At 48.7% G+C, this 14,567-nt stretch overlaps 3 protein-coding genes across 5 annotated transcripts; 2 read left to right on the plus strand and 1 right to left on the minus strand.

Annotated features, from left to right (window-relative positions):
• Positions 1-337: 337 nt before the first annotated feature.
• LOC127911263 (small proline-rich protein 2H-like) lies at positions 338-715 on the minus strand. Its single transcript, XM_052477428.1, has one exon. The coding sequence runs from the start codon at positions 713-715 to the stop codon at positions 338-340; it is 378 nt and encodes a 125-aa protein (XP_052333388.1).
• Positions 716-4,471: 3,756 nt separating this feature from the next.
• LOC118402696 (mitoregulin-like) lies at positions 4,472-5,398 on the plus strand. 3 transcript variants are annotated; one of them, XM_035800873.2, is made up of 2 exons: positions 4,472-4,831; positions 5,178-5,398. In XM_035800873.2, exon 1 carries the CDS (start codon positions 4,644-4,646, stop codon positions 4,812-4,814), a length of 171 nt encoding a protein of 56 aa, XP_035656766.1. In that variant the 5' UTR covers positions 4,472-4,643; the 3' UTR covers positions 4,815-4,831; positions 5,178-5,398. The 3 variants fall into 3 exon arrangements, with proteins under 3 accessions (XP_035656766.1, XP_035656767.1, XP_035656765.1); XM_035800874.2 differs by having other exon boundaries at positions 4,472-4,827; XM_035800872.2 differs by having other exon boundaries at positions 4,483-4,817.
• A 2,110-nt stretch (positions 5,399-7,508) lies between these two features.
• On the plus strand, positions 7,509-12,752 carry cisd1 (CDGSH iron sulfur domain 1). The gene is made up of 3 exons (XM_035800875.2): positions 7,509-7,849; positions 10,275-10,477; positions 10,758-12,752. Exons 1-3 carry the CDS (start codon positions 7,822-7,824, stop codon positions 10,845-10,847), a joined length of 321 nt encoding a protein of 106 aa, XP_035656768.1. The 5' UTR covers positions 7,509-7,821; the 3' UTR covers positions 10,848-12,752.
• Positions 12,753-14,567: the final 1,815 nt, after the last annotated feature.

A 14,567-nucleotide genomic window follows, 5' to 3' on the forward strand; every position in this document is an offset into this window, starting at 1 on the left:
CATTATGTCCAGCCGTTTATCCCGGCTTCATCCAATTAACTCACTTTGACATGAGGGGGTCACAGCCACCCCGAAGGTGGTATGAGTGCGACCACAAAGGGTACCATACTACGGTCAGACATCATCAAATTGACATCCATACTTATAGGCTTGAGGACCAAATACCCCTCGTGGTATCTAGCGGGACCGTCAACCGGGTGTTCGGAAGAAGCAACAGAAAATAATCATCCCCTTTCAATCATTTGCTTGCCTTAGTCTGCCCTCTGGGACAGAACCATAGGAGCCACCTTTACCAGCGCTTCATTACTATTCCTCACAGTCACACGGGGGGTCACAGTCACACGAGGGGGGGATCACAGTCACATGAGGGGTGGGGGGTCACATGAGGGGGGTCAGTCACATGAGGGGGTGGGGGGGTCACAGTCACACGAGGGGGGTCACAGTCACATGAGGGGGGGAGGGGGGTCACAGTCACATGAGGGGGGTCACAGTCACATGAGGGGAGGGGGTCACAGTCATATGAGGGGGGGGGGGTCACAGTCACACGAGGGGGGGGGAGGGGGTCACAGTCACACGAGGGGGGAGGGGGAGGGGGGTCACAGTCACACGAGGGGAGGGGGTCACAGTCACAGTGGTCCTTCTGTAGCTCAGGGGAGCATGGCGGGGTAACAGTCACAGGGTAGGGGGGTTCAAGTCCATGAGGGGGACCACCCATACGTAGAATGTATGCACACATGAGGGGGTAAGTCGCTTTGGGGAGGGGTAAAAGTCTAAATGGCATATATTACAGTCACACGAGGGGAGGGGGGTCACAGTCACACGAGGGGGAGGGGGGGGTCACAGTCACACGAGGGGGAGGGGGGGGTCACAGTCACACGAGGGGGAGGGGGGGGTCACAGTCACACGAGGGGGAGGGAGGGGTCACAGTCACACGAGGGGGAGGGAGGGGTCACAGTCACATGAGGGGGAGGGGGGGTCACAGTCACATGAGGGGGAGGGGGGGGTCACAGTCACACGAGGGGAGGGGGGGTCACAGTCACATGAGGGGGAGGGGGGTCACAGTCACACGAGGGGGAGGGGGGTCACAGTCACAGGGGGAGGGGGGGTCACAGTCACACGAGGGGGGGGGTCACAGTCACATGAGGGGAGGGGGTCACAGTCACACGAGGGGAGGGAGGGGTCACAGTCACATGAGGGGGGGAGGGAGGGGGTCACAGTCACATGAGGGGGGGGGGGGGTCACAGTAACACCACGGTGGATTTGAGTGTGACTGCAGCAGGTGGGTACTCTCCTTTTTCAATTTCATCAAGTTGACATTCAGTGATCCGTGCCCAATGGGAACCTAGACTTCTTCCCTCTGTTTTATGGTTCCGCAGCAAATCAATGGCCGTGGATGGTACTACCCACATCAGATGTAGGCCTTCCTCCCCAGACAAGCTGGAGATTCCTCTCCCCACTTCATGGGGCGAGGCATGAGCAAGATCCATGAAATTCCCTATCACTGCGGGGCCAATGGTTTTAGTCTCTGCCTCATGTCTAGTGAGCGTAGAGGAGACCTCCCCACCTTCAATGTGTGGGGCTTGCGAGTACCGTAGCTAGGGAGATCCGCGAGAAGGGCCCTGTGCATGTCCAGAGTTGCCGCGGCCGCCAACCGCCGGACCCAACCCCCCCACCAGTCTGCCTTTGGCCCAACCACGGACACCACCCCGACGAATCCCAGCACACAGCCCCTTGCGAGACCACGGACGAGAGACCGCGAGATGGTCCGCATAACGAACTTCCAATGGCGGCGAGAGGAGGCTCCCCAAGCTGCAGCTCGAGCCCAGCTCCGCTTCGCACCCCAGCCTGACCGACCCAGCCTTTAGAGCCAATCCTTATCCCGAAGTTACGGCTCTTATTGGCCAACTTTCCTTCCCTACATTATAACATGCCAGAGGCTTTGTTTGCCTTGGAGACCTGCTGCGGATACGGGTACGACCCGGCGTGAGATTTACACCCTCTTCCCCCGGATTTTCAAGGGCCAGGGAGATCTCACCGGACAATGCCGAAACCATTACACTTTCCAGGGTTTGGGCCCCACTCTCGGGGCGAACCCATTCCAGGGCTTGGGCCCCTCACTCGGGGCGAACCCATTCCAGGGCTTGGGCCCCTCACTCGGGGCGAACCCATTCCAGGGCGTGGGCCCCTCTCTCGGGGCGAACCCATTCCAGGGCTTGGGCCTCTCTCTCGGGGCGAACCCATTCCAGGGTTTGGGCCCCACTCTCGGGGCGAACCCATTCCAGGGTTTGGGCCCCACTCTCGGGGCGAACCCATTCCAGGGCTTGGGCCACTCACTCGGGCGAACCCATTCCAGGGCTTGGGCCCCTCACTCGGGCGAACCCATTCCAGGGCTTGGGCCCTCACGGGCGAACCCATTCCAGGGCTTGGGCCCTTGGGGAACCCATTCCAGGGCTTGGGCCCTCACTCGGGGCGAACCCATTCCAGGGCTTGGGCCCCTCTCTCGGGCGAACCCATTCCAGGGCTTGGGCCTCTCTCCGGGCGAACCCATTCCAGGGCTTGGGCCCTCTCTCGGGCGAACCCATTCCAGGGCTTGGGCCTCTCGGGCGAACCCATTCCAGGGCTTGGGCCCTCTCTCGGGGCGAACCCATTCCAGGGCTTGGGCCCTCTCTCGGGCGAACCCATTCCAGGGCTTGGGCCCCTCTCTCGGGGCGAACCCATTCCAGGGCTTGGGCCCCTCTCTCGGGGCGAACCCATTCCAGGGCTTGGGCCCCTCTCTCGGGGCGAACCCATTCCAGGGCTTGGGCCCCTCTCTCGTGGCGAACCATTCCAGGGCTTGGGCCTCTTGGGGCGAACCCATTCCAGGGCTTGGGCCCCTCTCTCGGGGCGAACCCATTCCAGGGCTTGGGCCCCTCTCTCGTGGCGAACCCATTCCAGGGCTTGGGCCTCTCTCTCGGGGCGAAACCATTCCAGGGCTTGGGCCCCTCTCTCGTGGCGAACCCATTCCAGGGCTTGGGCCTCTCTCTCGGGGCGAACCCATTCCAGGGCTTGGGCCCCTCTCTCGGGGCGAACCCATTCCAGGGCTTGGGCCTCTCTCTCAGGGCGAACCCATTCCAGGGCTTGGGCCCCTCACTCGGGGCGAACCCATTCCAGGGCTTGGGCCCCTCTCTCGGGGCGAACCCATTCCAGGGCTTGGGCCCCTCTCTCGGGGCGAACCCATTCCAGGGCTTGGGCCCCTCTCTCGGGGCGAACCCATTCCAGGGCTTGGGCCCCTCTCTCGGGGCGAACCCATTCCAGGGCTTGGGCCCCTCTCTCGGGGCGAACCCATTCCAGGGCTTGGGCCCCTCTCTCGGGGCGAACCCATTCCAGTGCTTGGGCCCCTCTCTCGTGGCGAACCATTCCAGGGCTTGGGCCTCTTGGGGCGAACCCATTCCAGGGCTTGGGCCCCTCTCTCGGGGCGAACCCATTCCAGGGCTTGGCTCTCTCGTGGCGAACCCATTCCAGGGCTTGGGCCCTCTCTCGGGGCGAACCCATTCCAGGGCTTGGGCCCCTCTCTCGTGGCGAACCCATTCCAGGGCTTGGGCCCTCTCTCGGGGCGAACCCATTCCAGGGCTTGGGCCCCTCTCTCGGGGCGAACCCATTCCAGGGCTTGGGCCTCTCTCTCGGGGCGAACCCATTCCAGGGCTTGGGCCTCTCTCTCGGGGCGAACCCATTCCAGGGCTTGGGCCCCTCACTCGGGGCGAACCCATTCCAGGGCTTGGGCCCCTCTCTCGGGGCGAACCCATTCCAGGGCTTGGGCCCCTCTCTCGGGGCGAACCCATTCCAGGGCTTGGGCGTCTCTCTCGGGGCGAACCCATTCCAGGGCTTGTGCCTCTCTCTCAAGGCGAACCCATTCCAGGGCGCACTTCACAAAGAAAAGAGAACTCTCCCCGGGGCTCCCGCCAGCTTCTCCAGGATCGGTTGCGTTACCGCACTGCATGCCTCGTGGCGCCCGTCTCCGCCAGTCTGGACATTCTTAACCTTGTGTGAAGTCAGTAGGTCACATGACCAAGGATTTAAATCTGAATGTAAAAAAAAGTTTGTACTTTGTTTATGCTCCCTAACTAATTCAACTCAGAATACAAAATGCTGCTCACATTTCCACTTTTATTAGCTTTGGAAAGTGAATTAATGTCCAAATCATGAAAATAAGACCTGTGCAATGTTTTGTGCAATTTTTCCAACATCATGACACTTATTTGGAGTCTGTGGCTCAGGTGGTTTGAAAGCTATTGAGGTTTTAAAGTGTCAATATCCAACTTGAAACTTGTGTAGTGCTAGGGCAAGACCAAAACGTGCACCCAGGGCGAGCCCCAAGACCGAGTTTGGGTAACTCTGCTCCAGAGCAACAGTGAACCTTTCTCTCCCGAAGACTGCACTCCATTGTGTAGATTTCCTTCTGGGCACAAGAGGGCACCGTTTTCCAGGAGAGAAATTATAATTCTCAATCGTGCATTTTACCTCGACGTTTGGCCCTCGAGACATTCTGTAGGAACGTCGATATTGTGCGTTCGTATATTTAGACACGTCACAGCACGACACATGTTGGTTGGCTTTTCCGAACAACTTAAAAAGCAATACAAACTGATATACATACAGAGGTGAATATGGCGGACGTTTCTGAGAGGACGCTGCAAGTTGCAATCGCTATTTCATTCGCTGTCGGTTTCCTTTCTGGATGGCAGGCCAACCGAGCGCGGAGGAAGTTCCTTGATTGGAGAAAGAAACGACTGCAGGATAAACTCTCCGAAACACAGAAGAAACTGGACTTGGCATGAAAGGTGAAGTAGGGTGTGTAAGTAATTGACCTATGCGTTGATTGCGTGTAGCTACATTGTATCAAACATGTTGTAACAGACATGTTAGATAACTGGAAACGTTGCATTAGGCCTAGCCTACATTCAGTGTACAAATGTCACAAATTCTGATTTTTTACCTAGGTTTGATGAAAGGGTTGCCGCCTGACATTTTAGCCTCGCAATCCACGGAGTCGTTTAACTTTTTTATTATTTTCAACAAGGGGGAAATACGAAATAATCCTATAATAAGTGGTTGAGTTGATTTCTTTGGTAGCCTAGCCCTAGTTTACAGTTGGGCATAATTACCGCATGACGTAATCATGATTGTTCTTCTGTTTTCAGGTCGTCACCAAAATACATGTTCAGCTGTCAGATCGTGGACTTCCAATACAATGATTGGGATCGTTGTCACAACCAGCAGAACTGAAGCAAGGATACAATGACAAATTTCTGTTTTGTGATTTGGTGACAGTGTTTTGCTGTGTCCGTCTTCTCAAATGTGTTCGACATCTTCTAGACTACTGCCGTTTTTACGTTTTAATAAAAGTATGTGTTTTCTTAAATCCTGTTTTTTGAAGATGCCTATGGTAGTTTACTGTCTTTTTATATAGTGTAACTATTGTGTCCAAATCAATTGCGCTGAATTTTCCCAATCCTAAATCGACTTTACGCACAGGTGGAGATGTGAGAGGATTTGTTACTCCTATGTCATACCACAAATAAATAAATATCCACAAGTGCATTGGGCGTTTGTGTATAGGGCTCAGTTTAGGATGGGGCAGTATCAACCATCACTCTTATGAGCACCTATGTGAATTTAAATAAAATATATATACACATTTATGGAAGAGATTTTATTGTACAAACAAAATCAGAATAGCGGACTAAAATCCACTCCATTGTTCGGAAGTTTCTGAGTTGAGGAACTTCACCATGGAGTGGAATTGAGTCTGTTACAATCAATTTATGCTGTGATATAAGAATGCATGTGGATTATGTTAGCAATGTTCTCCAATATAACTAGGGGACTTTTATTTTGAAGGAGGAAGTATTTGATCAAGGAACCTATTTGACCCGGAAGTAATTCCGAGTTGTGTCATAAGTATACTGAGTAAAAATATAAATGCAACGATTTTACCGAGTTAAAGTTCATATAAGAAAATCAGTCAATTAAAATAAATTAATTAGGCCCTAATCTGTGGATTTCACATGACTGGGCATGAGTGCAGCCATGGTGGGAACCAGGCCCAGCCAATCAGAATTTGTTTTTCCCCACAAAAGGATTGTACTATAGGTAGAAATACTCCTGTGTCATCCGCTGTCCTTTTGGCTGGTTTCAGACGATCCCGCAGGTGACGATGCCGATTACAGCGGTCCTGGGCTGGTGTGGTTACACGTGGTCTGCGGTTGTGAAGCCGGTTGGACTTACTGCCAAAATCTAAAAAAATACTTGAGGTGGCTTATGGTAAAGAAATGAACATTACATTCTCTGGCAACAGCTCTGGTGGACATTCCTGCAGTCAGCATGCCAATTTCACACTCCCCAAAAACTTTTGCGTGACAAAACTGCACATTTTAGAGTGGCCTTTTGTCTCCAGGACAAGGTGCACCTATGTAAAGACCATGCTGTTGAATCAGCTTCTTGATATGTCACACCTGTCAGGTGGATGGATTATCTTGGCAAAGGAGAAAGGCTCACTAACAGGGATGTAAGCAAATTTGTGCACATAATTTGAGATAAATAAGCTTTTTGTATGGAAAATTTAGGATATTTTATTTCAGTTCATGAAACATGGGACCAACACTTTACATGTTGCGCTTACATTTTTGTTCAGTATAATTAGATGCTAGCTGTGTGTTCACATTCTGTGGATCCCAGCTCATGTTGGGGTAGGAGGATATGGTTGGTAACTATGAGGAGGTAGATGTGGTAGTCCGTTGGGGGGGGGTGTCGCAGTATCATAACTAGGTGTTGACCCAGGAGTGGCAATGTGAGTGGGGGAGAGAGGAGCGGGAAGGCATTTTTCTTCTCCACATGGTCAATCCGACATCTGCATTGGCCGAGCAGCATTGACGGTGATACGGCTGCAGAAGTCAGGGCATTCATACTTATTGCATTTTGCAGAGCTGTTGTGAAGGAAGTTGTAGTAAAGGAAGTGAGTTTGTGTTTAAACATGACCTCCCACTTCCCCACCTACCATCAACCAATCATGTCAATGTGGTGCTTTACGGAGCCCTCTGCATTGTTAAACAATTTGGGAGGCACTTGGCGATGTGGTACGGAGCTGGAGTTGGCCTCTGCATGCCTCGAGCATAAATTGACTTTGATGCATGGCCTGTTATGTTGAGGATAGGAGGACATTTGGCGTAAACACCTTTTCGCTTGTAATAATTTTGGGCTCAAATGACAGGCAGAGCGAAATAGCAAGGAGGCTGTTGTGGTTTCTCTATCCCAGCTTTCTGCAACTATGAGTGTAGAAGCCAATTCAAAGCCAATGTATGCTTGATCTGTACATGTGATCGGAGGCTCAGTATGAGCCTGTGACCTAATTGTGGAGCCTCCCAAATTTGGTAATAATGTGGAGGGCGCCGTATAGCTCCGCATTGACATTATTGGTTGATGGCAGGTGGGGGCTGGAGGTCCTGCATAAACACAAACTCACTTCCTTGACAATATCGGTCACCACAGCTCTGCGCTGCTCAGCGAAGCCCAGGACGTGCGCTGCAGGGCCAATGCAGACCTTCGGATTGACCATATAATGCCTTTTTGGTTATAAGATATTTCAATGTGCAATTCGCACTCCGACCTGAGAAAGGCAGCAAACCAGCGTCTAGTCTACCGGAACACACAAGAAAAATAAGTGCGTTTACATTTTCAATCATTCTCTTAAAGTATGTGCTATTTACTACGCATTATTTAAGACGTACAGATAGTTAGCGACGCTTGTTCAACAGGACTGCCTGTATTCGTTCCAAGTTACAAGCCATGAGTTCAAACGTTTCCTTGTCAAAAGGTAAATATGCCATGTTAACTATCCAAAAATATCACTTATATTAGCTAGTTACGTACATACGTTGCCGCGAAAAAGGTTGTTATTTAGCTAAATATTTCCAAATAATGTGAACTATTTTTTTATGACATTGGCTAATGTAATCTGTAATTATTTTTTTGGCGATGGACATAACGTTTCCATGCCTGTCATTTCGTAAAACTGCGACCTTGTATTATTGCCTACTATTAACTAGCCATGTCAGCTGGCTTTAAGAGTTTGTTAGGCCGAGAAGAGTATTTTTGTACAAGGTTATACCGTATATCATTGGCATGTTTTAGCTCGAGCCTTATAGGCCCCATTTCATTTCATACAATTACATTCCTGTGTCAACATTTAAAGCCAAAATGTGACGACTGCAAGAGATGGATTATTTACAAAGGCAATGCAATACCTTTTCAGCTAAATATTCTGTCCTTCCACTTTATAACCCATCAGTGCTTAGTTGCCTTTGTTCCCGAGGCCCAGTACTATTATATTACACACGTTTTGGATGTAGTAGGGGTCTTCTGTATGGGGGGAGTTTTGTTTAAGAGCCCCGACACTCAGCCTGGGTTTATAGACTAGACGTAAGATATTTAACGTAAATCCGAGACACTCAATGAGTATATGATATGTTGTTTAGTATGGTTACATAAAATACTCTTCTCGGCATAACAGATGATTAGTGAAGGCGAAAACGATAGTAGGGTTGGTGTAGAACGCGAATATCTGGCAACCCAAAGGTTCACGAGTTCAAATGTCATCATGACCAAACTTTAGCATTTGAGCTAATTAGCAACTTTTCGACTACTTACCATGTTAGTGTAACGGATGTGAAACGGCTAGCTAGTTAGCGGTGGTGCGCGCTACATAGCGGTTCAATCGGTGACGTCACTTGCTCTGAGACCTTGAAGTAGTGGTTCCCTTTGCTCTGCAAGGACCACGGCTTTTGTGGAGGGATGGGAAACGATGCTTCGTGGGTGACTGTTGTTCGCGCTCGGGTATGGGCGAGGGGACGGTCTAAAGTTACATGAGCTAACCATGTTAGCTAACCCATTCCCCTAACCATGTTAGCTAACCCATTCCCCTAACCATGTTAGCTAACCCTTCCCCTAACCATGTTAGCTAACCCTTCCCCTAACCATGTTAGCTAACCTTTCCCCTAACCATGTTAGCTTGGGGCGGCAGGGTAGCCTAGTGGTTAGAGCGTTGACCCTGACCATGTTAGTAAACCGGAAGGTTGCAAGTTCAAACCCCCAAGCTGACTAGGTACAAATCTGTCGTTCTGCCCCTGAACAGGCAGTTAACCCCACTGTTCCCGGGCCGTCATTGAAAATAAGAATTTGTTCTTAACTGACTTGCCTAGTTAATTAAAGGTTAAAAAAAATTACCTTTCCCCTGACCATGTTAGCTAACCCTTCCCCTGACCATGTTAGCTAACCCTTCCCCTAACCATGTTAGCTAACCCTTCCCCTAACCATGTTAGCTAACCCTTCCCCTAACCATGTTAGCTAACCCTTCCCCTAACCATGTTAGCTAACTCTTCCCCTAACCATGTTAGCTAACCCTTCCCCTGACCATGTTAGCTAACCCTTCCCCTGACCATGTTAGCTAACCCTTCCCCTGACCATGTTAGCTAACCCTTCCCCTGACCATGTTAGCTAACCCTTCCCCTGACCATGTTAGCTAACCCTTCCCCTGACCATGTTAGCTAACCCTTCCCCTGACCATGTCAGCTTCCCCTAACGATGTCAGCTAACCCTTCCCCTAACCATGTTAGCTAACCCTAACCATGTTAGCTAACCTTTCCCCTAACCATGTTAGCTAACCCTTCCCCTAACCATGTTAGCTAACCTTTCCCTAACCATGTTAGCTAACCTTTCCCCTAACCATGTTAGCTAACCTTTCCCCTAACCATGTTAGCTAACCTTTCCCCCAACCATGTTAGCTAACCTTTCCCCCAACCATGTTAGCTAACCTTTCCCCTAACCATGTTAGCTAACCCTAACCATGTTAGCTAACCCTAACCATGTTAGCTAACCCTTCCCCTAAACTAATTCTTAAAAACATAACCCTTAGCCTAGATAATGCTAGGCTCCGTTAGTCCATTATTGGGCTAATGCACCTGTAAAGTAAAAAACCATAACTTAAACATGTACTGCTCTTCCTACCATAAAACAACAAATGGTTTATGCTTTCTAAATATTGTGCAAATGTGTGTGTTGGAACAGTCAAATACATTTCTGCCTGAACTGTAGTTATCTTAAGTTTTGTAGGGTTTTAACATACTGCTTTAACACTGAATGGGAAGCTATTCCAATAGTGTTGGTGATATTTAGTTTGTTGTATTGCAGTTGGAGGCATAGCTGAAGTAGATACTGGATCAGTCTGTGTTTCTGTTTTACAGGGGAGTTGGCGGCAGCCATCGGTGTGACTGCAGGAGCTACAGCTGCGGGCATCCTCCTCTTCCAGTACCTCTCCAAGGGGTCAGGGGTCAAGCCCAAGGTCAACTTGGACCTGCAGAAAGACAACCTCAAAGTGGTGCACGCTTTCGACATCGAGGACCTCGGAGATAAGGCGGTGTACTGCAGGTGTTGGAGATCTAAGAAGGTAGGCTAGCTGTCAATTTTACGCTCTTTGATTTAGTTTCTAGTTTCACAACTTCTCGCTATACGTTGGAGCCATGTCTTAACCACAAGAAAATTCATAGACACGTGGCATGGTACGAGGTGGTTGTGAGGAGAGCTTCTTTCTGTTTGTTTTGTAGCATGTGCCTTTAACAAACGGTAGGCTAGTAAAGGGGGTCTGTTATTACTCGCATTTTGAGCAGAACAAGTCAAGGAATTGAAAGATTTATTCGGTGTATTCTAACAAGGTTTCTCACCCTCAGTTTCCCTACTGTGATGGTGCTCATGCTAAACACAACCAGGAGACGGGGGATAACGTCGGTCCTCTCATCATAAAAAGAAAGGAGGCCTGAATCCAGTCACTCAATCAATCATCCCATCCATGTTATTCCGTGACTGCTGCTGCTGACATACTAATGCACACAAGTGCTCTTCGCTACAGAAAGGATGACAGTGGTTGACAGTACACTTGGTAGTTGCTCTGAAATATGGTGACCAAATCCATTTTCGGCTGTATTTATTTTATTTATTTATTGAAGCCACTCTTTATCACAGGACCAAGCAGTTATCGTTTTTTTGTTGTTGTGGAAAATGACTTTGTAATCATACCTAGAATAATGGTAGATATTTCACTGGGGTTACCAAGGAAACAGGGGTGTGGACGTACTGTAAAGCATAGTGGTTGTATATATTTAATTGAGCTGTGGTATCTGTGCTGTTCAGAATGTTTGCTTTTGATCAATGTTTGCCTTTCTTTTATACTGTAGACATCATCAGAGCGACAGCGTAGCCTAGTGGTTGGAACGTTGGATTAGTAACCAAATGGTTGCAAGATCGAATCCCCGAGCTGACAAGGTACAAATCTGTCGTTCTGCCCCTGAACAAGGAAGTTAACCCACCGTTCCTAGGCCATCATTGAAAATAAGAATTTGTTCTTAATAGACTTGCCTAGTAAAATAAAAAAATAAACTTATCTGTCCCATTATGATACCATAGAGATTGCAATGTATCCGTCCCATTATGGCACCTGTGAGTGTATGGGCAGCGCCATTGAGGAAATCTCCATTTTGAAGTAGTCCATTTTCTTCTTCTGCTACTTCTATGAGTTGGTCAACGAACTGAAAGGGTTCATACTGCCCCCTAGAGGGTGTTGTCTGAACAGGTATGAAGCCACGGCTGGTGTTTTTACTGCCACCTGGAGTTATGGAATGTTTGCGCACAAATATAATTCATTGGCTGATCCCGCCTGATGACCTTGATGGAATTATGTGAGACTTCCTTAACCCATAGGAAGTCCCACCCAGTTGACTACTTAAAAATGGTGTAAGTCCTCAATGTCACTGTCCATGCTAATAGGGGCTTTTCTTCAGAGTCCTCTATCGTTCTCTATGGTTGAGTTTTTCCTGACCACAGGACTTGATCAGGGATATCTCTGTACCTTTTTATTGCAGCTGTAACTAGGGGCCCAGAGTTTTTCCACGGTCAGGAAAAACTCCTGGGGGCTACTGAAGCATCAAGGAAACGGATGAGATGTGACTTATTTTTGATTCAACTTGTGAAATCGATTGTAAAATGGTGTCACTTTTCAATGTATTTTTAGATGAAAGTTTCGCCATCATTCAGCCGTCGTAATGTTTACCTTGTTGATTTTTAAGTCTGTGTTAACGGTGAATCAATAAGTTAAACTTGTTCCATCCATACTGCATACCAATTGGATTCCTGGGTTGTGTTCAGTGGGAGAAAAAACAAAAACCTGCGATGTTGTGAAACTAAGAGGTTGCTTACTAGAGAAACACTTCCAAGTTTAGTTTTTGTTTAAAACATTTTTTTGCTACATTTTGCCCAACTTAACACAGCCCTGTAGCCTACTGAATGTTTTAGTGGCTGAAACTGAACTTGTCAAGCAGCACTTCTGGTAACTAGCTTTAATAATTCACTGTTCTATGTAGTGCAGTGTTTCCCCAAACTCTTATCTTGGGGGACCCCAAGGGGTGCACATTTAGGGTTTTAGTCCTGGCACTACACAGCTTAATCAAATGAATCAGCTTATCAACAAGCTTTGAGTATTTGAATCTGCTGTGTAGTGCTGGGCCAAAATGTGCACCCTTTGGGTTCCCCAGAGGACTGAGTTTGGGGGATACGCTGACACTAGTGTGAGAATGTTAATGTCTACAGTCTGTGACCTTAGATATATACAATATGTGACTTTATTTTAATCAATCATTTAATCATCCAATAAAAAAAACTATACAAATGTTCTTCCTTCTGCCAATTAAATAATACATGGGTTTTGTGGGAACCAAGTCATTTCTAATCCAGTTTGACAAGTAGATGTCATATAGCGCCCTCTCTTGCTAGACACTTGTTTACAAATTCAGCCAGTTTAAACCAAAAATAATGTATTAGATTTACTTCTAATGAATAGTTAAACCAATCAAAGGGAATGAATATGAAGTGTGGACACGAAGCATATTCCTCTCCCCAGGTGAGCTCATTCAGAACTACATCTCTGACTGTAGTGTAGGCCTAGTGATGCCGACCTGGGTCAAATTCCTTCAAAGGTGCTGCTCTTAATTTGGTATGTCTGGTAGCCTACAAATGAAAATAGACGTGATAGTGAAGCCTTGCCTTGATGACCAGTTTCAGCACCATGGACAATTGCTTTTGATAGTGGAGCCTTGCCTTGATGACCAGTTTCAGCACCATGGACAATGACAATTGCTTTTGGGGATCTGGAGACAAGTCTTCCTGGGGCCATCTTGGATGGCGACAGGTCTTCCTGGGGTCATATTGGATTAGTCTTTGCTTTGATTTATTAGACAGATCCTCATCTTGGATGGCGACAGCTAGTCTTTCCTGGGGCTGATGGCTAGTCTTCCTGGGGATCAGCATGTCTTCCTGGGGCCATCTTGGATGGCGACAGCATGTCTTCCTGGGGCCATCTTGGATGGCGACAGCTAGTCTTCCTGGGGCCATCTTGGATGGCGACAGCTAGTCTTCCTGGGGCCATCTTGGATGGCGACAGCTAGTCTTCCTGGGGCCATCTTGGATGGCGACAGCTAGTCTTCCTGGGGCCATCTTGGATGGCGACAGCTAGTCTTCCTGGGGCCATCTTGGATGGCGACAGCTAGTCTTCCTGGGGCCATCTTGGATGGCGACAGCATGTCTTCCTGGGGCCATCTTGGATGGCGACAGCTAGTCTTCCTGGGGCCAGCATGTCTTCCTGGGGCCATCTTGGATGGCGACAGCATGTCTTCCTGGGGCCATCTTGGATGGCGACAGCTAGTCTTCCTGGGGCCATCTTGGATGGCGACAGCTAGTCTTCTTGGATGGCGACAGCTAGTCTGGGGCCATCTTGCCATCTTGGATGGCGACAGGTCTTCCTGGGCCATCGACAGCATGTCTTCCTGGGGCCATCTTGGATGGCGACAGTCTTCCTGGGGCCATCTTGGATGGCGACAGCTAGTCTTCCTGGGGCCATCTTGGATGGCGACAGCTAGTCTTCCTGGGGCCATCTTGGATGGCGTCTTCCTGGGGCCATCTTGGATGGCGACATCTTGGATGGCGACAGCATGTCTTCCTGGGGCCATCTATGTCTTCCTGGGGCCATCTTGGATGGCGACAGCTATCTTGGTCTTCCTGGGGCATCTTGGATGGCGACAGAATGTCCTGTCTTCCTGGGGCCATCTTGGATGGCGACAGCTAGTCTTCCTGGGGCCATCTTGGATGGGAAAACTGGGGCCATCTTGGTTACCTATCTTGGTTAGTCTTCCCCATTTGGCGACAGGTCTTCCTGGGGGACAGAAAAAAAGCTTTACCTTTTTTTTCAAACACAGTTTTCTTGTCTGCTTGTTTTAGTAAATTACAAAACTGCATTTCAGGAAAGTATAACATGTCTAAAGATTATATTATTCATCATTATTTATCATGAGAGGGCAATAAACAATAACTAGTAATGCTGCAACAAAAGGTTAATCTCCCCATTCTGGTAAAAATATTTAAATTGCCGTGGTGTCACTTTTGAGATGATTTGTATGCTTTTTAAATATAGCATAATCAAATAACTAAGATTT

Source organism: Oncorhynchus keta, chromosome 24 (assembly GCF_023373465.1).
Source record: "Oncorhynchus keta strain PuntledgeMale-10-30-2019 chromosome 24, Oket_V2, whole genome shotgun sequence".
NCBI lineage: Eukaryota > Metazoa > Chordata > Actinopteri > Salmoniformes > Salmonidae > Oncorhynchus > Oncorhynchus keta.

Bases quoted from the DNA above. Each gene is read 5' to 3' on its own strand.
- LOC127911263 (XM_052477428.1), bottom strand. From the start codon at position 715: ATGGGTGGTCCCCCTCATGGACTTGAACCCCCCTACCCTGTGACTGTT.
- LOC118402696 (XM_035800873.2), top strand. From the start codon at position 4,644: ATGGCGGACGTTTCTGAGAGGACGCTGCAAGTTGCAATCGCTATTTCA.
- cisd1 (XM_035800875.2), top strand. From the start codon at position 7,822: ATGAGTTCAAACGTTTCCTTGTCAAAAG. The intron at 7,850-10,274 runs GTAAATATGCCA...TCTGTTTTACAG, and splicing joins AAACGTTTCCTTGTCAAAAG to GGGAGTTGGCGGCAGCCATC. The intron at 10,478-10,757 runs GTAGGCTAGCTG...TCTCACCCTCAG, and splicing joins GGTGTTGGAGATCTAAGAAG to TTTCCCTACTGTGATGGTGC.